Source organism: Chiloscyllium punctatum, chromosome 28 (genome assembly GCF_047496795.1).
Source record: "Chiloscyllium punctatum isolate Juve2018m chromosome 28, sChiPun1.3, whole genome shotgun sequence".
NCBI classification, from domain to species: domain Eukaryota; kingdom Metazoa; phylum Chordata; class Chondrichthyes; order Orectolobiformes; family Hemiscylliidae; genus Chiloscyllium; species Chiloscyllium punctatum.
The window spans coordinates 13065593-13093201 of NC_092766.1; the positions used below are offsets into that span (position 1 = coordinate 13065593).

The following is a 27609-nucleotide window of genomic DNA, read 5'->3' on the forward strand; positions in this document are numbered from 1 at the left end:
CAGGCAGATCTGTGGAGAGAGAGAGAGAGAGGGAGAGACTGAGACAACGTTTCAGGTCCAGTGAGTGTTCTCTCCACAAATGCTGAGATTTCTCCAGCAATTTCTGTTTTGGCTTGATTTCCAGGATCCGCAGTCCTTTCGACTTTCCTTTTCAATCTTTATCTACCCTGCCGTTACCTGTTTGTGCTTGCTCTGCATTAATACTTCGACGTTTGGCGTCTATGAGGTGGTGAGGGGCACTGATTCCTGGAACTAACTCAATTACCCAGAAAAATACTTTGACAAGTTAGCTCGCTAGCTTACAAACGAGAACAGAAATTGTTGGGAAAATACTCAGCAGGTTCTTAAAGTGGGGGGTAGGGGTTCACTGAAAAATTGACTCTGCTTTTCTCCCTCACTCCTGTGGATGCTGCCAGACCTGCTGAGTTTCTCCAGTAATTTCTGTTTAAATCCAGTGTGTCTCAGTTCTGAGGAGGAGAGACACTGGACTCTCTGACACGTTGACTGCTTTTCTCCCTTTCACTCTCACGGCCAGACCTGCTGAGCCTCTCCAGCAATTCCTGCTTAAATCCAATATGACTCGGTTCTGAGGAGGAGATATATTGGACTTTCTGAAACACTGTCTCTGTTTTTCCCCCTCTTGCAGATGCTGCCAGACCTGCTGAGTTTCCCCAGCAACTTTTGTTTTTGTTTCTGATTTCTAGCAGCCACAGTTCTTTCCTTTTCCTGAGCTTACCAGCTAGTTTTCTTCTTTTGCTCACAAGAAAGTCATAGATCTAAAGTCAACCATTCCTGATGGCTCTAAGTAGTCCAAATATCTTTGTGCACATTGCTGTGTCGGTTTGCTTTGTACAATTACATTTAAAAGGCATCTGGATGGGTACATGCATAGGAAGGGTTTAGACGGATAGGGGTCAAATGTTGGCAAATGGGACTGGGTTATTTGGATGTGAACATAAGAGGTATGGTTAGTAAGTTTGCAGATGCCGCCAAAATTGGTGGTGTAGTGGACAGTGAAGAAGGTTACTTTCGAGTCCAATGGGATCTTGAGCAGATGGGCTGAGGAGTGGCAAATGAAGTTTAATTTAGATAATCGTGAGGTGCTGCATTTTGGAAAGGCAAATCAAGGCAGGATTTATACACTTCATGGTAAAGTCCTAGGGAGTGTTGCTGAACAAAGGGAGCTTGGAGTGAAGGTTCATAGTTTCTTGAAAGTGGAATCGCAGGTAGATAGGATAGTGAAGAAGGTGTTTGGTATGCTCTCCTTTATTGGTTAGTACATTGAGTATAGGAGCTGGGAGGCCATGTTGCAGTTGTACAGGGCATTGGCTAGGCCATTACTAGAATACTGCATTCAGTTCTGGTCTCCCTGCTAGGGGAAGGATGTTGTGAAACTGGAAAGGGCTCAGAAAATATTTACAAGCATGTTGCCAGGGTTGGAAGATTTGAGGTATCAGGAGAGGCTGAATATGCTGGGGCTATTTTCCCTGGAGCGTTGGAGGCTGAGGGGTGACCTTATAGAGGTTTATCAAATCATGGAGGCATGGAATAAGGTAAATAGACAAAGTCTTTTTTCCTGGGGTGGGGAATCTAAAACTAGAGGGCATAGGTTTAAGGTGAAAAGGGCAAGACTTAAAAGGGACGTAAGGGGCAACTTTTTCACACAGAAAGTGGTACATGTGTGGGATGAGCTGCCAGAGGAAGTGGTGGAGGCTGGTACAATTCCAACATTTAAAAGGCATCTGGATGGGGGCATGTATAGGAATGGTTTGGAGGGATATGGGCCAAGTACTGGCAAATGAGATTAGGTTAGAATATCTGATTGGCATGGGCAAGTTGGACGTAAGGGTTTGTGTCTGTGCTCTATGACTCTATCTTGCTCTCTCCCTCTGGGGATCTCTAAGCTTTGCTAGGGAGCCATTTTTGGAGGTGGCTCATGTTGGCCATTTGCTCAACCTTGTTTAAATTCAAAACCCAGCAAAAAAATAAAGGTATCATCACGTTAACCTGGTTGTAAAGAAGCACCGCTTCTGTGTGTCTGGACCCCACCCCCCCTTCTTGCTTTTTGCTCTCCACTCTCCTGCCTTTTCTGTCCCTCAGGCGAGACCCTGGAGCCGAGAGGATGTGGCCGAGGGCAAGATGGAAGTCAGGGCAGCGAAGGCCTGGGAGGCTACCAGGGGCCTGCTGGTGAGGCCCCAGACCTGGAGTTTCCTTCCTCCATCTCCGAGGCCACTCGCCAGCAGCCCCACCACCGCCGCCACCATCGTCTCCCCAGCGAGCGGGAGGCCGGTGGCCTGAATGAGGCCCAGTCCCGGACGCCAAGCCTGTGGCCCTCAACCACCGGGGGTGAACGTGACGGGGTGCCCCCAAGACCCCAGCAAGAGCTAGCATCACCACCTCCACCTCAGGCCGCCGACCCCGGGAGAGCAAGCCAAGGGTGGCCGAAAGGTTCTGGAAGATTGCCAGCTGCCGGAATCTGGCCCAGTGGAGTGACCCGCGGACGGAAGGAAGGTTCTCGAAACTCACCGGCTCCAAGCCTTTTGGAAAGTTCTAGAAGCTCGCAGGCGAGTGGACACTGGCCTGGAATGACCAGTGGAGGGATAGAAGCTTCTAGAAACCCACCAACCCCCGGCCTTGTGGAAAGTTCTAGAAACTCGCAGCCGACTGGACTCTGGCCTGGAATGACCCGTGGAGGAACAGAAGGTTCTAGAAACTTGCCGACCCCTGGCCTTGTAGAAAGTTCCAGAAACTCGCTAGTCCCCAGACTCCAGCCCAATGGAGTAACTGGTAGAGGGATGGTAGGTTCTGGAAAGAAGCCAGCCATTCCTGTTGGTCCATCGGATAGCCCGAGTGGAGCGAGCAAGGGGGCAGAATGTTCTAGAAGCTCACTGGCCCCTGGCCTTCTGGAAGATTCTGGAAGCTTGCCAGCCACCCCAGTTGGACAGGGGCCCCTGGGGGAGCAGGGAGAAGGTTCCAGAAAGAACGGGAGCAGCCACGGGGCTCCATCTGGAGAGGTTGATGGCTGCAGGGCCTCAGGCCAGGCAGTGTCCCTGTTTCCAGCCACTCGGGCCCCCAGCCTGACAGTGGGCCTGGGCTCCCCCAGGGTCCCCGACCATCTCGTGCCCTCTTCGCCCAGCCATGGCCCTGTGCTCCGAGTTGATGGCAGCCCCCCCCAGCAGGACTCGGCTCCATCTCCTCCTCCTCCCTTCGGCGTTCCCATGGAGGAAGGGAGTGGGCTGGAGCCTGTGGCTCCCGGTGGTGATGGACCCACCGAGAAGGCAGCTTTTGGGAAGGCGACACAGCTGATGGGGACACAAAGCCAGGGGCTCCTTCTCATTCTCCTCGGAGCACTCTCTATCCAGATACCGAGGTACTAAACCTTCCCTTCATCCCCTCCCTCCCACCCATTTCCCCACTCCCCATTTCCCCACTCCCCATTCTCCCACTTCCCCACTCCCCAACCCCCCATTCTCCCATTCCCCAACCCCTCATTCTCCCATTCCCTCACTCCCTACTCCCCTGACCCCCACTCCCCCATTCTCCCACTCCCCCATTCTCCCACTCCCCCATTCTCCCACTCCCCCATTCTCCCACTCCCCCATTCTCCCACTCCCCCATTCTCCCACTCCCCCATTCTCCCACTCCCCCATTCTCCCACTCCCCCATTCTCCCACTCCCCCATTCTCCCACTCCCCCATTCTCCCACTCCCCCATTCTCCCACTCCCCCATTCTCCCACTCCCCCATTCTCCCACTCTCCCACTCCCCCATTCCCCATTCTCCCACTCCCCAACCCCCCACTCTCCCATTCCCACACTCCCCATTCCCCCACACCCCACTCCCCATTCTCCCACTCCCCACTCCCCGTTTTCCCCTTATCCTCATTCCCTCCTTCTCTCCCCTCTGCCATCCCTTCTCCCATGCCCTCTGTCCCTCTTCTTTCTATTCCCTCCCCTACTTCCTCCCGTCTCCTTTGCCCAGTTGGTCCCTCTCATCCTCCTCCCCTCTCCCTCTTCCCCGCCTCCTGGAAGTCTGTCCCCTCACTCTGCCTGCCTATAATTTCCGAGCACAGCGATGCCCTGGTGTGACTGGGGCTATTTGTCGGGGTCGCGGGTAAACATCACAGGGACAGGGGAGTTGAATTCCAACCAGGATTCAGTGCAAAGATCTGGAATTTAAAAACGTCACAACGCCCCATGTCAATTGTCATTAAAAACCCCATTGGGAGTGGCGGGGGGGGGGAGGGTTGTTTCGTTGATGGAGAAGGAAATCTGCCATCCTTACTGGGTTATGGTTCACAGCAATTGGGGTGGGCATTAACTGGTTAGGTGCCTTCTGGGCAGTAAATGGCAGTGTGAGCAGCAATGCCAAGGTCCCACATGTGATGGATGTTTTTAAAAAAAGCAATGCATCTTCCAGGTTGGCTTGAGAGGACAAACCAGCAAGCGCCGAACTCAAAAAAGCTGTAGGTCTGAAATCAAAGCAGCCAGTCCTGAGGAAACTCAGCAGGGTCTGTGCAGAGATAGAAATATTTTGACTCTGATATGGCTCTTATAACTGTGAACCCTCACTTCTCTGGCTGCAGATTTCACCAGCCCTTTCTGCCATGTCCAACTAACACTCATTTTTTTTTTAATTTAAAAAAGATTGAAAAGCAGGAGGAAATTTTGCCTTTGCATGATGTTTCCTGAGAGCTTCTGTGAAGTGTAAGATGTTAATAATTTCTATGAAAGTTGCTATTAAAGGTATTTTACAGACAAACTCTATCACTGCTGAGTCTTTATTCTGCAACTAATTCAGCCACTAACTCATCTTTCCTACTGTCCTTTCCGCTCCCACCCCCCCCCCCCCACGACTGACTCATCTTTTCTCTTCAATTCAATTCCCATCTTCTGCATGTCACTGGGTGCTTTAAAATGTTCGGGTAGACTTGGAGGGGTTTTGAGGGGGAATTGGAGGAGAGGAGGTTAGGGAGGAGCCTTCAGCCTTGGCTGCCTAGGGTTGAGGGTGAGGGTGAGGGAGGGATCAGCTGAAACTCCAGAGGTAGAGGAAGGATGATGTTGTAGTTCTGCACACCTCTTGTTTACACACAGGGCTGTCCCAAATTACTCAACAGGATACAGTACAAATACAACATCCCACTGGTACACAGCGTGCTCCCAAAAGCAGTGAGGCAATGACGAAACAGATCGTGATGCTGACAATGGGATAAATATTAGCTCCAAATTATCCTCTGACAGTCCTCACTTACTCAGTACTGACCGTCCAACATTGCACATTTCCTCAGCACTGACCCTCTGCTAATGCAGTGCTCCCTCAGACAGTGCAGCACTCCCTTAGTACTGACCCTCAGACAGTGCAGCGCTCCCTCAGTGCTGACCCTCCGACAATGCAGCGCTCCCTCAGTACTGACCCTCCGACAGTGCAGCACTCCCACAGTGCTGACCCTCCGACAGTGCTGCACTACCTCAGTACTGACCCTCAGACAGTGCAGCGCTCCCTCAGTGCTGACCCTCCGACAATGCAGCGCTCCCTCAGTACTGACCCTCAGACAGTGCAGCACTCCCTCAGTACTGACCCTCCGACAGTGCAGCACTCCCTCAGTGCTGACCCTCCGACAGTGCAGCACTCCCTCAGCGCTGACCCTCAGACAGTGCTGCACTCCCTCGGTACTGACCCTCAGACAGTGCAGCACTTCCTCAGTGCTGACCCTCCGACAGTGCAGCACCGCCTCAGTACATACCCTCAGACAGTGCAGCACTCCCTCAGCACTGACCCTCAGACAGTGCAGCGCTCCCTCAGTACTGACCCTCCGACAGTGCAGCGCTCCCTCAGTACTGACCCTCAGACAGTGCAGCACTTCCTCAGTGCTGACCCTCCGACAGTGCAGCACTCCCTCAGCACTGACCCTCAGACAGTGCAGCGTTCCCTCAGCGCTGACCCTCCGACAGTGCAGCACTCCCTCAGTACTGACCCTCAGACAGTGCAGCACTCCCTCAGTGCTGACAATGCTGCACTCCCTCAGTGCTGACCCTCTGACAGTGCCCACAACCTCAACGCTGCCCCTCTGATAGTGCCTGATCCCTCAGCACTGACCCTCTGATAGTGCCCGCTCCCTCAGTGCTGACCCTCCAATGGTGAAACTGTCCTTTGGCACTGACCGTCCAACCCTTTTGATGAAAGAAATGAGTGAGAAACAGTTCCTCCTGGCAGGAGAGTTGTCACCAGAGGGAGGTGTGGATTGAAGAGAATCGGCAAAACCAACAGAGCGTGGGGGAGAGGAGGAGAGTTTATTTTTCAGCATGGCAAATTCTTGTACTACTTGGAAGGGAGCAGGTTCTACAGGAACCTGCAAAAGTTCAGTGGGACACGGAGAAACACTGGATGGGGAAGATTTACAGGGGCAATGAATCAGGGAGGAGAGACGAGTGGCGCTGATTGGAGAGCTGTTCCAAAGAGCTGGCCTGGGGACAATGGGCAGAATGGCCTTCCACCCAGAGAGTTGCTATCTGTACTTGTTTGATTGCCACCACCAGCTAAGAGAACAAATTCCTCCTTATCCCCATCTTCATGGGGGAGCCCTCATTCTGAAACTGTGCACACCTCCCCCCACCCCCCCAACTATGAGGGAAACATCCTCTCAGCTGCCACCCCTGTTAAGGTCCCCCCTCAGGACCTTGGATGTTTCACTAAGATCGCCTGTCATTCTTCTAAACTCTGACAGGCCGACCCTGCTCAACCTTACCTTGTAAGGTTAACCTTTTCATACCAGGAATCAACCTAGTCCAGGCAGCCAAACACACAGGGAAACTGGGTCAGTTAATAAGGAAGAGGGTTTCAGGACACCCCCACAAGCAGACAGCTGATAGCACAGCCCCCAAGGATGGAGCGATGGGAATCGAGGATAGGCCAGACTAATGCTGGAGGCAGCACCTATGAGCCTGGTCCCGAGAATGCAGAGCCCAATTTACCAAAAGGGGTCATGGATGACCACGGCAGCACCGACTGATAATCACGTTCATTGTGACAAGCCCCCTTTACACATGCTAAGACAACTGGTTCTGTCATCTGAAGGAGGAGCAGACAACAACGTCCAACCGTACCAAGAGAAATCAATCAGCACAGAACCTGAATTAAAACCACAAATTACATTAACATTCACATTGATGCGTGCTGTTTAATCATACTCGCTATTTAAACCTTACACATTCTGTTTAACCCTCACACATTCTATTGAACCCTCTCACACTCTCTGTTTAACCCTAGCACTCTGTTTAACCCTCTCACACTGTTTAACTCTCTCACTTCACTTAACTCTCTCACTCTGTTTAACCCTCTCATTCTGCATTTAACCCTCATGTTCTCTGTTTAACCCTTTCATTCTGCGCTTATCCCTCATGCTCACTGTTTAACCCTCTCACATGCTATTTAGCCCTCAGACTCTGTTTAACCCTCTCACTGTGTTTAACCCTCATACTCTCTGTTTAATCCTCTCACACTCTATTTAGCCCTCACTCTCTGCTTAACTGTCTCAGACTCTGTGTTTAACCCTCACACTCTCTGTGTTTAACCCTCACTCTCTGTGTTTAACCTTCACTTGCTGTTTAACTTACACTCTCTATTTAACCCCATGCTCTCTGTTTAACCCTCTCACACTCTATTTAGCCATCTCACACTCAGTTTAAGCCTCACACTCTCTGATTAACCCTCTCACATTCTATTTAACCCTCACGCTCTGTTTAACCCTCACATTGTTTAACCTTCACACTCTCTGTTTAACCTTCACAGTACGCTTAACACCCCTCACTGTTTAACCCTCAGACACACTGTTTAACCCTCACACTCTCTCTGTTTAACCTCACACTGTTAACTCTCATGTTCTCTCTGTTTAATCCTCACATACTTTATTTAACCCTCTCACTCTCTGTGTTTAACTCTCACTGTTTAACCCTCTCTGTTTAACCCTCTCTCTGTTTAACCCTCACACTCTCTGTGTTTAACCCTTACACTCTCTATTTATCCCTCTCAATTTCTGTTTAACCTGCTCACTCTCTGTTTAATCCTCACACTGTTTAACCCTCTCACTCTCTCTTTTTAATGCTCACAATCTGTGTTTGGCCCTCACACTGTTTAAGCCTCTCACTCCCTCTGTTTAACCCTCGCACTCTCTCAGTTTAACCCACTCACATTCTGTTTAACCCTCACACTCTCTGTTTAACCCTCACTCTGTGCATAACCCTCGCATGCTCTGTTTAACCACCTCACTCTATATGTTTAACCCTCAAACTCTCTGTGTTTAACTCTCTCACTCTCTGTTTAACCCTCACATTCTGTGTTTAATTGGAAGCATTAGCTTTCGGAGCACTGTTCCTTCAACCACCTGATGAAGGAGCAGCATTCCGAAAGCCAGTGCTTCCAATTAAACCTGTTGGGCTAAAACCTGGTGTTGTGTGATTTTTAACTTTGTACAACCCAGCCCAATATCTCCAAATCATGACTCTGTGCTTAACCCTCATACTCCCTCTGTTTAACTCTTAGACTCTCTCTCTCTCTCTGTTTAACCCTCACAATTTTGTTTAACCCTCACACTGTTTAACCCTCTCACTCTCTCTGCTTAACCCACACACTCTCTGTTTAGCCCTCTCACTCTCTGTGTTTAACCCTCAGATTCTATTTCACCTTCCCATTCTCTGTTTAACCTTCACTCTGTTTAACCCTCCCACTCTTTCTGCTTAACCCTTTCACTTTCTGTTCAGCCCTCACACTCTCTGTTTAACTCTCTCACTCTGTGTTTAACCCTCCCACTGTCTGTATTTAACCCTCTCACTGTGTTTAACCCTATCACACTCTTTATATTTAACCCTCCCACTCTCTCTGCTTAACCCTTTCACTTTCTGTTTAACCCTCCCACACTGTGTTTAACCCTCTCACTCTGTGTTTAAACCCCCCACTCTCTGTTTAACCCTCTCACTCTCTGTGTTTAACCCTTCAACTCTCTGTGTTTAACGCTCCCACTCGCTCTGTTTAACCCTCCCACTCTGTGTTTAACCCTCCCACTCTGTGTTTAACCATCACACTCTGTGTTTAACCCTCTCACACTCTATTTAACCCTTCCACTCTCTCTGTTTAACCCTCTCACTCTGTGTTTAACCCTCTCACTCTGTGTTTAAACCCCCCACTCTGTGTTTAACCCTCTCACACTCTATTTAACCCTCTCACTCTCTGTTTAACACTCACACTCTTTGTATAACCCTTTCGCTGTCTGTATTTAACCTTCCCACTCTCTGCATTTAACCCTCCCATTCTGTGTTTAACCCTCACACTCTCTGTTTAACTCTCTCACTCTCTGTTTAACTCTCTCACTCTGTTTAACCCACTCACTCTCTGTGTTTAACCCTCTCACTCTCTGTTTAACCCTCCCTCTCTCTGTGTTAAACCCTCTCTCTGTGTTTAACCCTCCCACTCTGTGTTTAACCCTCCCACTCTCTGTGTTTAACCCTCACACTCTCTGTTTAACCCTCTCACTATCTGTTTAACCGTCACACACTCTGTTTAAGCCTAACACTCTATTTAACCCTCTCACTCTCTCTGTTTAACCCTCATACTCTTTATGTTTAACCCTCTCTTTCTGTGTTTAATCCTCTTACTCTTTATGTTTAACCCTCCCACACTCTCTGCTTAACCCTTTCACTTTCTGTTTAGCCCTCTCAATCTCCCTGTTTAACCCTCTCACTCTCTGTGTTTAACCCTCCCACTCTCTCTGTTTAACCCTCCCACTCTGTGTTTTACCCTCGCACTCTTTGTTAAACCCTTTCGTTCTCTGTATTTAACCTTCCCACTCTGCATTTAACCCTCCCATTCTGTGTTTAACCCTCACTCTCTCTGTGTTTAACTCTTTCACTCTGTGTTTAACTCTTTCACTCTGTGTTTAACTCTTTCACTCTGTGTTTAACCCTCTCACTCTCTGTTTAACTCTTTCACTCTCTCTGTTTAACCCTCTCACTCTCTGTTTAACCCTCTCACTATCTGTTTAACCTTCACACACTCTGTTTAAGCCTCACACTCTATTTAACCTTCTCACTCTCTGTGTTTAACCCTCATACTCTTTATGTTTAACCCTCTCTCTCTCTGTTTAATCCTCTCACTCTTTATGTTTAACCCTCCCACACTCTCTGCTTAACCCTTTCACTTTCTGTTTAACCCTCTCACTCTCTGTGTTTAACCCGCTCACTCTCTGTGTTTAACCCTCCCACTCTCTCTGTTTAACCCTCTCAATCTCTGTTTAACCCCATCACTCTGTTTAACCCTCTCACTCTCTGTGTTTAACCCTCTCACTCTGTGTTTAACCCTCTCACTCTCTATTTAACCCTTCCACTCTCTGTGTTTAACCCTCACACTCTGTGTTTAACCCTCTCAATCTCTGTTTAACCCCCTCACTCTGTTTAACCCTCTCACTCTGTGTTTAACCCTCTCACTCTGTGTTTAAACCACCCACTTCTGTGTTTAACCCTCTCACACTCTATTTAACCCTCTCACTCTCTGTGTTTAACCCTCACACTCTTTGTTTAACCCTTTTGCTCTCTGCATTTAACCTTCCCACTCTCTGCATTTAACCCTCCCATTCTCTGTGTTTAACCCTCTCACTCTGTGTTTAACCCTCCCACTCTGGGTTTAACCCTCTCACTCTTTGAGTTTAACCCTCTCACTCTTTGTGTTTAACCCTCCCACTCTCTGCGTTTAACCCTCCACACTCTCTGCGTTTAATCCTCCCACTCTGTGTTTAACCCTCTCACTCTCAGTGTTTAACCCTCACACTCTGTGTTTAACCCTCTCACACTCTATTTAACCCTTCCACTCTGTTTAACCCTCACACTCTGTGTTTAACCGTCTCTCTGTTTAACCCTCTCACTCTCTGTGTTTAACCATCTCACTCTGTGTTTAACCCTCCCACTCTCTGTGTTTAACCCTCCCACTCTCTGTGTTTAACCCTCCCACTCTCTGTTTAACCCTCCCACACTCTGTGTTTAACCCTCTCACTCTACTTGTTTAACCCTCTCACTCTACTTGTCTAACCCTCTCATTCTCTGTTTAACCCTCTCACTGTTTAACCCTCCCACTCTTCTGTTTAACCCTCACACTCTCTGTTTAACCCTCTCACTCTGTTTAACCCTCTCACTCTCTGGTTAACCCTCACTCTCTCTGTGTTTAACCCTCTCACTCTGTTTAACCCTCCCACTCTCTGTGTTTAACCCTCCCACTCTCTGTTTAACCCACTCACTCTACTTGTTTAACCCTCTCACTTTGTTTAACCCACTCACTCTCTGTGTTTAACCCTCCCACTCTCTGGTTAACCCTCCCACGCTCTGTGTTTAACCCTCCCACTCTGTGTTTTACCCTCGCATTCTTCTGTTTAACCCTCACGCTCTCTGTTTAACTCTCTCACTCTGTTTAACACACTCACTGTGTTTAACCCACTCACTCTCTGTGTTTAACCCTCCTACTCTCTGGTTAACCCTCACTCTCTGTGTTTAACTCTCTCACTCTCTGTTTAACCCTCGCACTCTCTGTTTAACCCACTCACTCTGTGTTTAACCCTCTCACTCTCTGTTTAACCCTCTCACTCTCTGTTTAACCCTCTCACTCTCTGTTTAACCCTCCAACGCTCTTTGTTTAACCCTCCCACTCTCTGTGTTTTACCCTCGCACTCTCTGTTTAACCCTCCCACTCTTCTGTTTAACCCTCCCACTCTCTGTTTAACCCTCTCACTCTGTTTAACCCTCTCACTTTGTTTAACCCACTCACTCTCTGTGTTTAACCCTCCCACTCTCTGGTTAACCCTCACTCTCTGTTTAACCCTCTCACTCTCTGTTTAACCCTCCCACTCTCTGTGTTTAACCCTCCCACTCTCTGTGTTTAACCCTCCCACTCTCTGTTTAACCCTCTCACTATCTGTTTAACCGTCACACACTCTGTTTAAGCCTCACACTCTATTTAACCCTCTCACTCTCTGTGTTTAACCCTCTCTCTCTGTTTAACCCTCATACTCTTTATGTTTAACCCTCTCTCTCTGTGTTTAATCCTCTCACTCTTTATGTTTAACCCTCCCACACTCTCTGCTTAACCCTTTCACTTTCTGTTTAGCCCTCTCAATCTCCGTGTTTAACCCTCTCACTCTCTGTGTATAACCCTCCCACTCTGTGTTTAACCCTCCCACTCTGTGTTTAACCCTCCCACTCTGTGTTTAATCCTCACACTCTGTGTTTAATCCTCACACTGTGTTTAATCCTCTCACTCTCTGTGTTTAACCCTCATACTCTGCTTAACGCCGATAGTCTCTGTTTAATTTGTGTAACACTCACATTCTCTGCTTAAGCCTCTCTTTCTCTCTCTAACCCTCTCACTGTGTTTAACCCTCACACTCTCTGTTGCACGCTCTCACTCTGTGTTGAACCCTCTCACTCTGTGTTTAACCCTCACAATAATATGCAGGTATGAACAGCTCTCTGCCTGTGTTTGCTTGCCCTTGTTGTTCTCTGCACTGACTGCGGTCCAATCACCGTTTCTGCTGAGATTACACTGAAGGCCCCACATTCTCCGCCTGTCTCTTCCCCTAACTTTCACCTCATGGTCAGCCAGTTCCCTCTCTAATGGGACAGCAGCTGACAGTCCCCCGGGATAGAGATGGCTGATCACTCACAGCCCCAAACAGGCAGTTGTTGGCTGTAGCTCCCGCTGTGCTGCTTCTCAGAAACAGCATGTGATAAACAAACTGTGCTGATATCTGATTCAGTCTGGCCGCTCTCATTGTTTCAGATCCCTGCTACCCAAACCCCTGTGTGAATGGAGGAACCTGTGTCGAGGAGGACGACATCTTTCATTGTCTCTGTTTACCAACCTATACAGGCAGCCTCTGCCACCTGGGTGAGTCTTAGACAGCTGCCCTTGTCCCTGTGTGGGGCAACGGCGGTTCAACTATATCTCCCAGATAACCATCCAAATGTTGTGGTTTTCAAAAGCCATTTCGGAGAATTCAGCACAGCATTTAAGCTGGCATACTGATACTGCATACCGATACTTAGGGAACGGACACTGTCAGAGGGTCAGTGTTGAGGGAGCAGGCACTGTCAGAGGGTCAGTGCTGAGGGAGCGGGCACTGTCCGAGGGTCAGTGCTGAGAGAGTGGCCATGTTGGAGTGTCAGTGTTGACAGAATTATGCAGTAGCGGGGGTCAATGCTGACAGCGCAGGCACTGTCAGGGGGTCAGTGCTGAGGGAGCACCGCACTGTCAGAGGGTCAGTGCTGAGAGAGTGGCCATGTTGGAATGTCAGTGCTGACATAATTATGCACGATCAGGGGTCAGTGCTGAGGGAGCTGGCACTGTTGGAGGGTCAGTGGTGAGGGAGTGGGCATGTTGGAGGGTGAGTGCTGAGGGAGCGGGCACTGTCAGAGGGTCAGTGCTGAGAGAGTGGCCATGTCGGAATGTCAGTTCTGACTGAATTATGCACTATCGGGGGTCAGTGCTGAGGATGCTCTACACTGGTGGAGGGTGAGTGCTAAAGGAGCAAGCACTGTCAGAGGGTCAATGCTGAGGGAGCAGGCACTATTGGAGGGTCAATCTGAGGGAGTGGACACTGTCAGAGGGTCAGTACTGAGGGAATGGCCACTGTTGGACGGTCAGTACTGAGGGAACGGGAACTGTCAGGGGGGTCAATGCTGAGGGAGCGGCCACTGTCAAGACGGTCAGTGCTGAGGGAGCGGGCACTGTCGGGGAGGGTCAGTGTTGAGGCAGAGGGCACTGTTGGAGGGTCAGTGCAGAGAGAGCTCTTGCTGTGTGTGTGTTGATGGAGTGATGCCTGACTGGACAGTAGTCTGTGTTGGAATTGACGCTGTGCTGTTTGTATCCTGAGTTAGATGAGGTGACTTGTGAACCCGGCTGGCTGAAATTCCTGGGAAATTGCTACAAGCACCACAGGGTGCGCCGGACGTGGGAGACAGCAGAGGAACAATGTCGGAGTGAGGGAGGGCACCTCACCAGTATCAATACCCCCGAGGAACAGAGATTCATTAATGGTAAGCTTTGGGTACAAATGACATATCGCCAAATTCACGCAGAACCCCAATGGCCGTGTACAGGGACTTGCATTTTGTTAGCACCTTTCTCAACCTTGAATGTTCCAACATTTCCTATCACCAGCAAAGGATTGTGCAATCAAAGTCACAGACAAATGAGGTCACTACTTTGTGCACAGCAAGATTCCACAAACATCAAGTGCTACTGTCACATGCAATCTGATCTTTCTTTTGATGTTGGTGACTTTAGGATGTGCCCCTGGCACATTCCATGCACCCCTGACCCTAGCACACCCCTCGCCCAGCTCCTCACAATTTTGTCAGTGAGATTTTTTTACATCTCAGCTAAATATCACATCTGAGAAAGCAGCGTGTCTACAGCTTGGGATTCCTTCAGCACTGACCTTCTAACAGTGCCCGCTCCCTCAGCACTGACCCACCGACAGTGCCCGCTCCCTCAGCACTGACCCACCGACAGTGCCCGCTCCCTCAGCACTGACCCACCGACAGTGCCTGCTCCCTCAGCACTGACCCACTGACGGTGCCCGCTCCCTCAGCACTGACCCACCGACAGTGCCTGCTCCCTCAGCACTGACCCTCTGACAGTGCCTGCTCCCTCTGCACTGACCCACAGACAGTGCCTGCTCCCTCTGCACTGACCCACCGACAGTGCCTGCTCCCTCTGCACTGACCCTCTGACAGTGCCTGCTCCCTCTGCACTGACCCACCGACAGTGCCTGCTCCCTCTGCACTGACCCACCGACAGTGCCTGCTCCCTCAGCACTGACCCTCTGACAGTGCCTGCTCCCTCTGCACTGACCCTCTGACAGTGCCTGCTCCCTCTGCACTGACCCTCTGACAGTGCCTGCTCCCTCTGCACTGACCCTCTGACAGTGCCTGCTCCCTCTGCACTGACCCTCTGACAGTGCCTGCTCCCTCTGCACTGACCCTCTGACAGCGCCTGCTCCCTCTGCACTGACCCTCTGACAGCGCCTGCTCCCTCTGCACTGACCCTCTGACAGTGCCTGCTCCCTCAGCACTGACCCACCGACAGTGCCTGCTCCGTCATCACTGACCCACCGACAGTGCCCGCTCCCTCAGCACTGACGCACCGACAGTGCCCGCTCCCTCAGCACTGACCCACCGACAGTGCCTGCTCCCTCAGCACTGACCCTCTGACAGTGCCTGTTCCCTCAGCACTGACCCTCCGACAGTACCCGCTCCCTCAGCACTGACCCTCCAACAGTGCGGTGCTCCCTCAGCACTGACCCTCCGACAGTGCGGTGCTCCCTCAGCACTGACCCTCCGATAGTGCCCGCTCCCTCAGCACTGACCCTCCGACAGCGCCCACTCCCTCAGCACTGACCCTCTGACAGCACCCACTCCCTCAGCACTGACCCTCTGACAGTGCCCGCTCCCTCAGCACTGACCCTCTGACAGTGCCCGCTCCCTCAGCACTGACCCTCTGACAGTGCCTGCTCCCTCAGCACTGGCCCTCTGACAGTGCCTGCTCCCTCTGCACTGACCCTCTGACAGCGCCTGCTCCCTCTGCACTGACCCTCTGACAGTGCCTGCTCCCTCAGCACTGACCCACCGACAGTGCCTGCTCCGTCATCACTGACCCACCGACAGTGCCCGCTCCCTCAGCACTGACGCACCGACAGTGCCCGCTCCCTCAGCACTGACCCACCGACAGTGCCTGCTCCCTCAGCACTGACCCTCTGACAGTGCCTGCTCCCTCAGCACTGACCCTCTGACAGTGCCTGTTCCCTCAGCACTGACCCTCCGACAGTACCCGCTCCCTCAGCACTGACCCTCCGACAGTGCGGTGCTCCCTCAGCACTGACCCTCCGACAGTGCGGTGCTCCCTCAGCACTGACCCTCCGATAGTGCCCGCTCCCTCAGCACTGACCCTCCGACAGCGCCCACTCCCTCAGCACTGACCCTCTGACAGCACCCACTCCCTCAGCACTGACCCTCTGACAGTGCCCGCTCCCTCAGCACTGACCCTCTGACAGTGCCCGCTCCCTCAGCACTGACCCTCTGACAGTGCCTGCTCCCTCAGCACTGGCCCTCTGACAGTGCCTGCTCCCTCAGCACTGACCCTCTGACAGTGCCTGCTCCCTCAGCAATCGACCCTCCAACATGCACACTCCCTCAGCACTGACCCTCCCACAGCACCCACTCGCTCAGCACTGACCCTCCCACAGCACCCACTCCCTCAGTGCTGACCCTCCAACAGTGCAGCACTGCCTCAGCACTGACCCTCCCACAGCACCCACTCGCTCAGCACTGACCCTCCCGCAGCGCCCACTCCCTCAGTGCTGACCCTCCAACAGTGCAGCACTCCCTCAGCACTGACCCTCCCGCAGCACCCACTCCCTCAGTGCTGACCCTCCAACAGTGCAGCACTCCCTCAGCACTGACCCTACCATAGTGCCCAACCCCTCAGTGCTGACCCTCCAACAGTGCAGCACTCCCTCAGCACTGACCCTCCCACAGCACCCACTCGCTCAGCACTGACCCTCCCGCAGCACCCACTCCCTCAGTGCTGACCCTCCAACAGTGCAGCACTCCCTCAGCACTGACCCTACCATAGTGCCCAACCCCTCAGTGCTGACCCTCCAACAGTGCAGCACTCCCTCAGCACTGACCCTCCCACAGCACTCACTCCCTCAGCACTGACCCTCCCACAGCACCCACTCCCTCAGTGCTGACCCGCCAACAGTGCAGCACTGCCTCAGCACTGACCCTACCATAGTGCCCAACCCCTCAGTGCTGACCCTCCAACAGTGCAGCACTGCCTCAGCACTGACCCTACCGTAGTGCCCAATCCCTCAGTGCTGACCCTCCAACAGTGCAGCACTGCCTCAGCACTGACCCTCCCCCAACGCCCACTCCCTCAGTTCTGACCCTCCAACCCTGTGGTACTCCTTCAGCACTGACCCTCCCACAGCGCCCACTCCCTCAGTGCTGACCCTCCAACAGTGCAGCACTCTCTCAATACCCTCCCATAGTGCAGCACTCCCTCAGCACTGACCTTCCGACAGAGCCTTGTTCCATCAGCACTGATGCAGGGACTACTGGATTGAGGTTTGAGAGTGTGATTCAGTCTCACCAGCTCAGTGACGGGTGACAGAGACAGAGGGCAGGGTGGGGGGGGAGAGAGAGAGAGAGAGAGAGAGAGAGAGAGAGAGAGAGAGAGAGAGAGAGAGAGAGAGAGAGAGAGAGAGAGAGAGAGAGGTTGTCACTGAGACTTGACCATTAGCCCATGTTTATGAGGCTTCTATTCAAACAGAGATGGTTTGGTGCCTGCAGTAGACTGGGTCATAGGGACAGGAATATCAGAGGACTTGTCTCACGCTGGGTGTCTACTGCCCTGTTAACTCCAAATGAGCTCTTCCCACTCCCTCCTCATCCACCTCCCTCTCTGTCCTCATATCCCTCTACTCCTTAGTTCATCATACTTGTCCAGCTATGAGCTTAAAAGCAGCAAAGGTTTCCACTTGTCCCTAACCTGTAGTGGGACCATGGGCCTACCTTTCCAACAGGGACAATCCAACAATGCTGGGACTGAATTTGGGGAGTTTTATTGCCATGTCCAGCTAGTGGGCTAGCATGACTGCAAAGGCCACCAGGGGGCTGAGGGGCTTCGTCGACACTTTAGGACATGTGGATGTTCCCCTCTGCCCTTAGTTTGGTGGGTAGCGTGGGGCAGGCAGGCTAGGGGAGTGAGTTCCTGGAGATAACACTGAACCATGGACGAGAGGCGGCGGGTGGTCAACTCTCACTGAACCCCTCTTTTCTCCCCAATTTTCCAGATCACTTCCGGGAATACCAGTGGATCGGGCTGAACGACAAGACAATTGAGAATGACTTCCAGTGGTCGGACGGAAATCAGTTGGTACGTCGCTGAAGGAGGGTGAAGGGATGGTTTCAATCAAATCCTCCCCTTGTGAGTGGAGTGGGGTGAGGGTGCAGCCTAGGGCCAATATGGATACCCAGAGGTTGGGGAGCTTTTGTTGAGACTGGATGGAACAGAGTGAGTGGTCAAGGAAGATCCCGGGAACAATGCAGGCACGAACTGGCCTCTGGAGGATGTGGGGGAGAATGGGGGACTCACTCCCACAGGGAGTGGGGGTGGGGGAGAATGGGAGACTCGCTCCCACGGGGAGTGGGGGGGAGAATGGGGGACTCGCTCCCACTGGGAGTCAAGGGAGAATGGGGGACTCACTCCCACGGGGAGTTGGGGGGGGAAAGAATGGGGTACTCGCTCCCATGGGGAGTGGGGGGGTTTGGGAATGGGGGACTCGTTCCCTTGGGGAGTGGGTGGGGGAGAACGGGGTACTCGCTCCCTTGGGGAGTGGGGGGCGAGAATGGGGGACTCACTCCCATGGGGAGTGGGGGGTTTGGGAATGGGGGACTCGCTTCCACGGGGAGTGGGGGGGAGAATGGGGTCTCGCTCCCGCGGGGAATGGGGGGAGAATGGGGGACTTGCTTCCACGGGGAGTGGGGGGAGACTGGGGGACTCTGTCCCACGGGAAGTGGGGGGAAGAATGGGGGACTCACTCCCACGGGGAATGGGGGGAGAATGGGGGGAGAATGGGGGACTCGCTCCCACGGGGAGTGGGAGAGAATAGGAAACTCACTCCCAAGAGGATTAGGAGAGAAGTGGGGTACTCAGGTTAGTGAGAGACAGAATCACCTCCTGTTCATGTATAACCATTTTGAGAGGGGCAGAATGGCCTCCTCCAGTTCCTGTGTAACAGGTTGGAGAGGCGCTGAAAGGCCTCCTCATGCTGGTGTGATCCTGACACTCTCTGTAACAGTTTCTCCTTTTCCTTTTTGTCATGTTGTGGGTTTCCCTCCCCACCTCTCCTCCGGCCTGCGACCCCCAGCTTTATGAGAATTGGTACAGTGGCCAACCAGACAGTTTCTTTGTGTCTGGTGAAAACTGCGTGGTGATGGTCTGGCACAAGGGAGGCCAATGGAGTGATGCGCCATGTAATTACTTCCTCGCATTCACCTGCAAGAAAGGCGCCAGTAAGTATGCTGCTCCGCCTCCCATCCTGTTCTCGGCAAGCCCGCCTGACTCAGCCCTTCCCTTCTCACTGACCATACCCCTCCTCTCCAGCACCACCACAGAACCTGCATATCTCTCCTGTTCGAGTGTCCTCTCCCCCAGCTTTTGCAAGTTTCTGTTGAACTTACTCCCTTTCAGGCAGCACTTGTCCAAAAAAGCACAAATTTTCCTCTCGTCCTCCTCCCTCTGGTTCATTTTTCCAAATCTCTTCAAGCCATGTACGCCCTCTGGTGACTGATCGTCCTGCCAGCAGCAACAAGCTCGCCCTCATTCTGCTTCAATCGAAATCCCCTTCGCGATTTGGAATGCTTCAGTTCACTCCCCCCTCTCTTTCTCTATTCTGAGGGAAACCATCCCAACTTCACAGAATCCCTATAGTGTGCAAATAGGCCATTTGACCCATCGGGTCCACAGTGACCCTTCAAAGAGCATCCCACCCAGACCAACCCAACTCTCCGATCCCTGTAAACAAGCATTTCCCACAGCCAATCCACCCTAACCTGCACATCCCTGGGCACTATGGGACAATTTCCCACGGCCAATCCACCCTAACCTGCACATCCCTGGGCACTATGGGACAATTTCCCACGGCCAATCCACCCTAACCTGCACACCCCTGGGCACTATGGGACAATTTCCCACGGCCAACCCACCCTAACCTGCACATCCCTGGGCACTATGGGACAATTTCCCATGGCCAATCTACCCTAACCTGCACATCCCTGGACACTATGGGACAATTTCCCACGGCCAATCCACCCTAACCTGCACATCCCTGGGCACTATGGGACAATTTCCCACGGCCAATCCACCCTAACCTGCACATCCCTGGGCACTATGGGACAATTTCCCATGGCCAATCCACCCTAACCTGCACATCCCTGGGCACTATGGGACAATTTCCCATGGCCAATCCACCCTAACCTGCACATCCCTGGGCACTATGGGACAATTTCCCATGGCCAATCCACCCTAACCTGCACATCCCTGGGCACTATGGGACAATTTCCCATGGCCAATCTACCTTAACCTGCACATCCCTGGGCACTATGGGACAATTTCCCATGGCCAATCTACCCTAAGCTGCACATCCATGGGCACTATGGGACAATTTCCCACGGCCAATCCACCCTAACCTGCACATCCCTGGGCACTATGGGACAACTTCCCACGGCCAATCCACCCTAACCTGCACATCCCTGGGCACTATGGGACAATTTCCCACGGCCAATCGACCCTAACCTGCACATCCCTGGGCACTATGGGACAATTTCCCACGGCCAATCTACCCTAACCTGCACATCCGTGGGCACTATGGGACAATTTCCCACGGCCAATCCACCCTAACCTGCACATCCCTGGGCACTATGGGACAATTTCCCACGGCCAATCCACCCTAACCTGCAGATCCCTGGGCACTATGGGACAATTTCCCACGGCCAATCTACCCTAACCTGCACATCCCTGGGCACTATGGGACAATTTCCCATGGCCAATCCACCCTAACCTGCACATCCCTGGGCACTATGGGACAATTTCCCACGGCCAATCTACCCAAACCTGCACATCCCTGGGCACTATGGGACAATTTCCCACGGCCAATCCACCCTAACCTGCACATCCCTGGGCACTATGGGACAATTTCCCATGGCCAATCCAGCCTAACCCGCACATCCCTGGGCACTATGGGACAATTTCCCATCGCCAATCCACCCTAACACGCACATCCCTGGGCACTATGGGACAATTTCCCATGGCCAATCCACCCTAACCTGCACATCCCTGGGCACGATGGGACAATTTCCCATGGCCAGTCCACCCTAACCTGCACATCCCTGGGCACTATGGGACAATTTCCCACGGCCAATCCACCCTAACCTGCAGATCCCTGGGCACTATGGGACAATTTCCCACGGCCAATCGACCCTAACCTGCACATCCCTGGGCACTATGGGACAATTTCCCACGGCCAATCTACCCTAACCTGCACATCCCTGGGCACTATGGGACAATTTCCCATGGCCAATCCACCCTGAACTGCACACCCCTGGGCACAATGGGACAATTTGCCATGGCCAATCCACCTTAACCTGCACGTCCCTGAACACTATGGGACAATTTCCCATGGCCAACCCACCCTAACCTGCACATCGCTGGGCACTATGGGACAATTTCCCATGGCCAATCCACCCTAACCTGCACATCCCTGAACACTACAGGACAATTATCCATGGCCAATCCACCCTGAACTGCACATCCTTGGACACTACGGGACTTTTCCGCATGACCAATCCACCCTAACCTGCACACCCCTGGGCACAATGGAGCAATTTCCCATGGCCAACCCACCCTAACCTGCACATCCCTGGGCATTATGGGACAATTTCCCATGGCCAACCCACCCTAACCTGCACATCCCTGGACACTATGGGACAATTTCCCATGGTAAGTCCACCCTAACCTGCACATCCCTGGGCACTCTGGGACAATTTCCCACGGCCAATCCATCCTTACCTGCACATCCCTGGGCACTATGGGACTATTTCCCATGGGCAATCCACCCTAACCTGCACATCCCTGGGCACTATGGGACTATTTAGCATGGCCAATCCATCCTAACCTGCACATCCCTGGACACTATGGGACAATTTCCCATGGCCAATCCACCCTAACCTGCACACCCCTGGGCACTACGGGACAATTTCCCTTGGCCAATCCACCCTAACCTGCACACCCCTGGGCACTATGGGACAATTTCCCATGGCCAATCCACTCTAACCTGCACATCCCTGGGCACTATGGGACAATTTCCCACGGCCAATCCACCCTAACCAGCACATCCCTGGGCACTATGGGACAATTTCCCATGGCCATCCCACCCTAACCTGCACATCGCTGGGCACTATGGGACAATTTCCCATGGCCAATCCACCCTAACCTGCACATCCCTGAACACTACACGACAATTATCCATGGCCAATCCACCCTAACCTGCACATCCCTGGGCACTATGGGACAATTACCCATGGCCAATCCACCCTGAACTGCACATCCCTGGACACTATGGGACAATTTCCCTTGGCCAACCCACCCTAACCTGCACATCCCTGGGCACTATGGGACAATTACCCATGGCCAATCCACCCTGAACTGCACATCCCTGGACACTACGGGACAATTCCCCATGGCCAATCCACCCTAACCTGCACACCCCTGGGCACAATGGGACATTTTGCCATGGCCAATCCACCTTAACCTGCACGTCCCTGAACACTCTGGGACAATTTCCCATGGCCAACCCACCCTAACCTGCACATCGCTGGGCACTATGGGACAATTTCCCATGGCCAATCCACCCGAACCTGCACATCCCTGAACACTACAGGACAATTATCCATGGCCAATCCACCCTGAACTGCACATCCTTGGACACTACGGGACTATTCCGCATGACCAATCCACCCTAACCTGCACACCCCTGGGCACAATGGAGCAATTTCCCATGGCCAATCCATCCTAACCTGCACATCCCTAGACACTATGGGACAATTGCCCACGGCCAATCCACTCTAACCTGCACATCCCTGGGCACCACGGGACAATTTCCCATGGCCAATCCATCCTAACCCACACATCCCTGGGCACTAAGGGACAATTTCCCACGGCCAATCCACCCTAACCTGCACATACCTGGACACTATGGGACAATTTCCCATGGCCAATCCACCCTAACTTGCACATCCCTGGGCACTATGGGACAATTTCCCATGGCCAATCCATCCTAACCCGCACATCCCTGGGCACTATGGGACAATTTCCCACGGCCAATCCACCCTAACCCACACATCCCTGGGCACTATGGGACAATTTCCCATAGCCAATCCACCCTAACCTGCACATCCCTGGGCACTATGGGACAATTTCCCACGGCCAATCCACCCTAACCTGCACATCCCTGGGCACTATGGGACAATTACCCATGGCCAATCCACCCTAAATTGCACATCCCTGGACACTATGGGACAATTTCCCAAGGCCAATCCACCCTAACCTGCACATCCCTGGGCACTATGGGACAATTTCCCATGGCCAGTCCACCCTAACCTGCACATCCCTGGGCACTATGGGACAATTTCCCATGGCCAATCCACCCTAACCTGCACATCCCTGGGCACTATGGGACAATTTCCCACGGCCAATCTACCCTAACCTGCACATCCCTGGGCACTATGGGACAATTTCCCAAGGCCAATCCACCCTAACCTGCACATCCCTGGGCACTATGGGACAATTTCCCACGGCCAATCGACCCTAACCTGCACATCCCTGGACACTATGGGACAATTTCCCATGGCCAATCTACCCTAACCTGCACATCCCTGGGCACTATGGGACAATTTCCCACGGCCAATCGACCCTAACCTGCACATCCCTGGGCACTATGGGACAATTTCCCAAGGCCAATCCACCCTAACCTGCACATCCCTGGGCACTATGGGACAATTTCCCACGGCCAATCTACCCTAACCTGCACATCCCTGGGCACTATGGGACAATTTCCCACGGCCAATCCACCCTAACCTGCACATCCCTGGGCACTATGGGACAATTTCCCATGGCCAATCCACCCTAACACGCACATCCCTGGGCACTATGGGACAATTTCCCATGGCCAATCCACCCTAACCTGCACATCCCTGGGCACGATGGGACAATTTCCCATGGCCAGTCCACCCTAACCTGCACATCCCTGGGCACTATGGGACAATTTCCCACGGCCAATCCACCCTAACCTGCAGATCCCTGGGCACTATGGGACAATTTCCCACGGCCAATCGACCCTAACCTGCACATCCCTGGGCACTATGGGACAATTTCCCACGGCCAATCTACCCTAACCTGCACATCCCTGGGCACTATGGGACAATTTCCCATGGCCAATCCACCCTGAACTGCACACCCCTGGGCACAATGGGACAATTTGCCATGGCCAATCCACCTTAACCTGCACGTCCCTGAACACTATGGGACAATTTCCCATGGCCAACCCACCCTAACCTGCACACCCCTGGGCACAATGGAGCAATTTCCCATGGCCAACCCACCCTAACCTGCACATCCCTGGGCATTATGGGACAATTTCCCATGGCCAACCCACCCGAAACCTGCACATCCCTGGACACTATGGGACAATTTCCCATGGTAAGTCCACCCTAACCTGCACATCCCTGGGCACTCTGGGACAATTTCCCACGGCCAATCCATCCTAACCTGCACATCCCTGGACACTATGGGACAATTTCCCATGGCCAATCCACCCTAACCTGCACACCCCTGGGCACTACGGGACAATTTCCCTTGGCCAATCCACCCTAACCTGCACACCCCTGGGCACTATGGGACAATTTCCCATGGCCAATCCACTCTAACCTGCACATCCCTGGGCACTATGGGACAATTTCCCACGGCCAATCCACCCTAACCAGCACATCCCTGGGCACTATGGGACAATTTCCCACAGCCAATCCACCATAACCTGCACATCCCTGGACACTATGGGACAATTTCCCATGGCCAACCCACCCTAACCTGCACATCGCTGGGCACTATGGGACAATTTCCCATGGCCAATCCACCCTAACCTGCACATCCCTGAACACTACACGACAATTATCCATGGCCAATCCACCCTAACCTGCACATCCCTGGGCACTATGGGACAATTACCCATGGCCAATCCACCCTGAACTGCACATCCCTGGACACTATGGGACAATTTCCCATGGCCAATCCACCCTAACCTGCACATCCCTGGGCACTATGGGACAATTTCCCTTGGCCAACCCACCCTAACCTGCACATCCCTGGGCACTATGGGACAATTACCCATGGCCAATCCACCCTGAACTGCACATCCCTGGACACTACGGGACAATTCCCCATGGCCAATCCACCCTAACCTGCACACCCCTGGGCACAATGGGACAATTTGCCATGGCCAATCCACCTTAACCTGCACGTCCCTGAACACTATGGGACAATTTCCCATGGCCAACCCACCCTAACCTGCACACCCCTGGGCACAATGGGACAATTTGCCATGGCCAATCCACCTTAACCTGCACGTCCCTGAACACTATGGGACAATTTCCCATGGCCAACCCACCCTAACCTGCACATCCCTGAACACTACAGGACAATTATCCATGGCCAATCCACCCTGAACTGCACATCCTTGGACACTACGGGACTATTCCGCATGACCAATCCACCCTAACCTGCACACCCCTGGGCACAATGGAGCAATTTCCCATGGCCAATCCATCCTAACCTGCACATCCCTAGACACTATGGGACAATTGCCCACGGCCAATCCACTCTAACCTGCACATCCCTGGGCACCACGGGACAATTTCCCATGGCCAATCCATCCTAACCCACACATCCCTGGGCACTAAGGGACAATTTCCCACGGCCAATCCACCCTAACCTGCACATACCTGGACACTATGGGACAATTTCCCATGGCCAATCCACCCTAACTTGCACATCCCTGGGCACTATGGGACAATTTCCCATGGCCAATCCATCCTAACCCGCATATCCCTGTGCACTATGGGACAATTTCCCACGGCCAATCCACCCTAACCCACACATCCCTGGGCACTATGGGACAATTTCCCATAGCCAATCCACCCTAACCTGCACATCCCTGGGCACTAGGGGACAATTTCCCATGGCCAATCCACCCTAACCTGCACATCCCTGGGCACTATGGGACAATTACACATGGCCAATCCACCCTAAATTGCACATCCCTGGACACTATGGGACAATTTCCCATGGCCAACCCACCCTAACCTGCACATCCCTGGGCACTATGGGACAATTACCCATGGCCAATCCACCCTGAACTGCACATCCCTGGACACTACGGGACAATTCCCCATGGCCAATCCACCCTAACCTGCGCACCCCTGGGCACAATGGGACAATTTCCCATGGCCAATCCACCCTAACCTGCACATCCCTGAACACTATGGGACAATTTCCCATGGCCAACCCACCCTAACCTGCACATCCCTGGACACTACAGGACAATTCCCCATGGCCAATCCACCCTAACCTGCACATCGCTGCGCACTATGGGACAATTTCCCATGGCCAACCTACCCTAACCTGCACATCCCTGGACACTATGGGACAATTTCCCACGGCCAGTCCACCCTAACCTGCACATCCCTGGGCACTATGGGACAATTTCCCACGGCCAATCCATCCTTACCTGCACATCCCTGTGCACTATGGGACAATTCCCCATGGCCAATCCACCCTAACCTGCACATCCCTGGGCACGATGGGACAATTCCCCATGGCCAATCTACCCTAACCTGCACATCCCTGGGCACTATGGGACAATTTGCCTTGGCCAATCTACCCTAACCTGCACATCCCTGGACACTATGCGACAATTTCCCACGGCCAATCCACCCTAACCTGCATATCCCTGGGCACTATGGGACAATTTCCCACAACCAATCCACCCTAACCTGCACACTCCTGGGCACTATGGGACAATTCCCCATGGCCAGTCCACCCTAACCTGCACATCCCTGAACACTACAGGACAATTATCCATGGCCAATCCACCTTGCACTGCACATCCCTGGACACTATGGGACTATTCCCCATGGCCAATCCACCCTAACCTGCACACCCCTGGGCACAATGGGACAATTTCCCATGGCCAATCCACCCTAACCTGCACACTCCTGGGCACTATGGGACAATTTCCCATGGCCAATCCACCCTAACCTGCACATCCCTGAACACTACAGGACAATTATCCATGGCCAATCCACCTTGAACTGCACATCCCTGGACACTATGGGAGTATTCCCCATGGCCAATCCACCCTAACCTGCACACCCCTGGGCACAATGGGGCAATTTCCCATGGCCAATCCACCCTAACCTGCACATCCCTGAACACTAGGGGACAATTTCCCATGGCCAATCCACCCTAACCTGCACATCGCTGCGCACTATGGGACAATTTCCCATGGCCAACCTACCCTAACCTGCACATCCCTGGACACTATGGGACAATTTCCCACGGCCAGTCCACCCTAACCTGCACATCCCTGGGCACTATGGGACAATTTCCCACGGCCAATCCATCCTTACCTGCACATCCCTGTGCACTATGGGACAATTCCCCATGGCCAATCCACCCTAACCTGCACATCCCTGGGCACGATGGGACAATTCCCCATGGCCAATCTACCCTAACCTGCACATCCCTGGGCACTATGGGACAATTTGCCTTGGCCAATCTACCCTAACCTGCACATCCCTGGACAGTATGCGACAATTTCCCACGGCCAATCCACCCTAACCTGCATATCCCTGGGCACTATGGGACAATTTCCCACAACCAATCCACCCTAACCTGCACA

At 52.8% G+C, this 27609-nt stretch overlaps 2 protein-coding genes across 5 annotated transcripts in view; one reads left to right on the forward strand and one right to left on the reverse strand.

Moving 5' to 3' along the window:
- mettl25b (methyltransferase like 25B) overlaps positions 1 to 27609 on the reverse strand; it is a 378445-nt gene that overhangs the window by 97295 nt on the left and 253541 nt on the right. The window lies entirely within an intron of this gene.
- LOC140454008 (brevican core protein-like) overlaps positions 1 to 27609 on the forward strand; it is a 51773-nt gene that overhangs the window by 21482 nt on the left and 2682 nt on the right. Inside the window, exons 7-10 of one of the 3 annotated variants that reach the window (XM_072548932.1) lie at positions 12813 to 12920; positions 13910 to 14068; positions 17890 to 17972; positions 18967 to 19111. In XM_072548932.1, the coding sequence (XP_072405033.1) occupies positions 12813 to 12920; positions 13910 to 14068; positions 17890 to 17972; positions 18967 to 19111 (495 nt within the window). Of the gene's footprint in view, positions 1 to 2100; positions 4761 to 12812; positions 12921 to 13909; positions 14069 to 17889; positions 17973 to 18966; positions 19112 to 27609 lie in introns of those variants that run through there. The other 2 variants (XM_072548933.1, XM_072548931.1) reach the window with 2 other exon arrangements.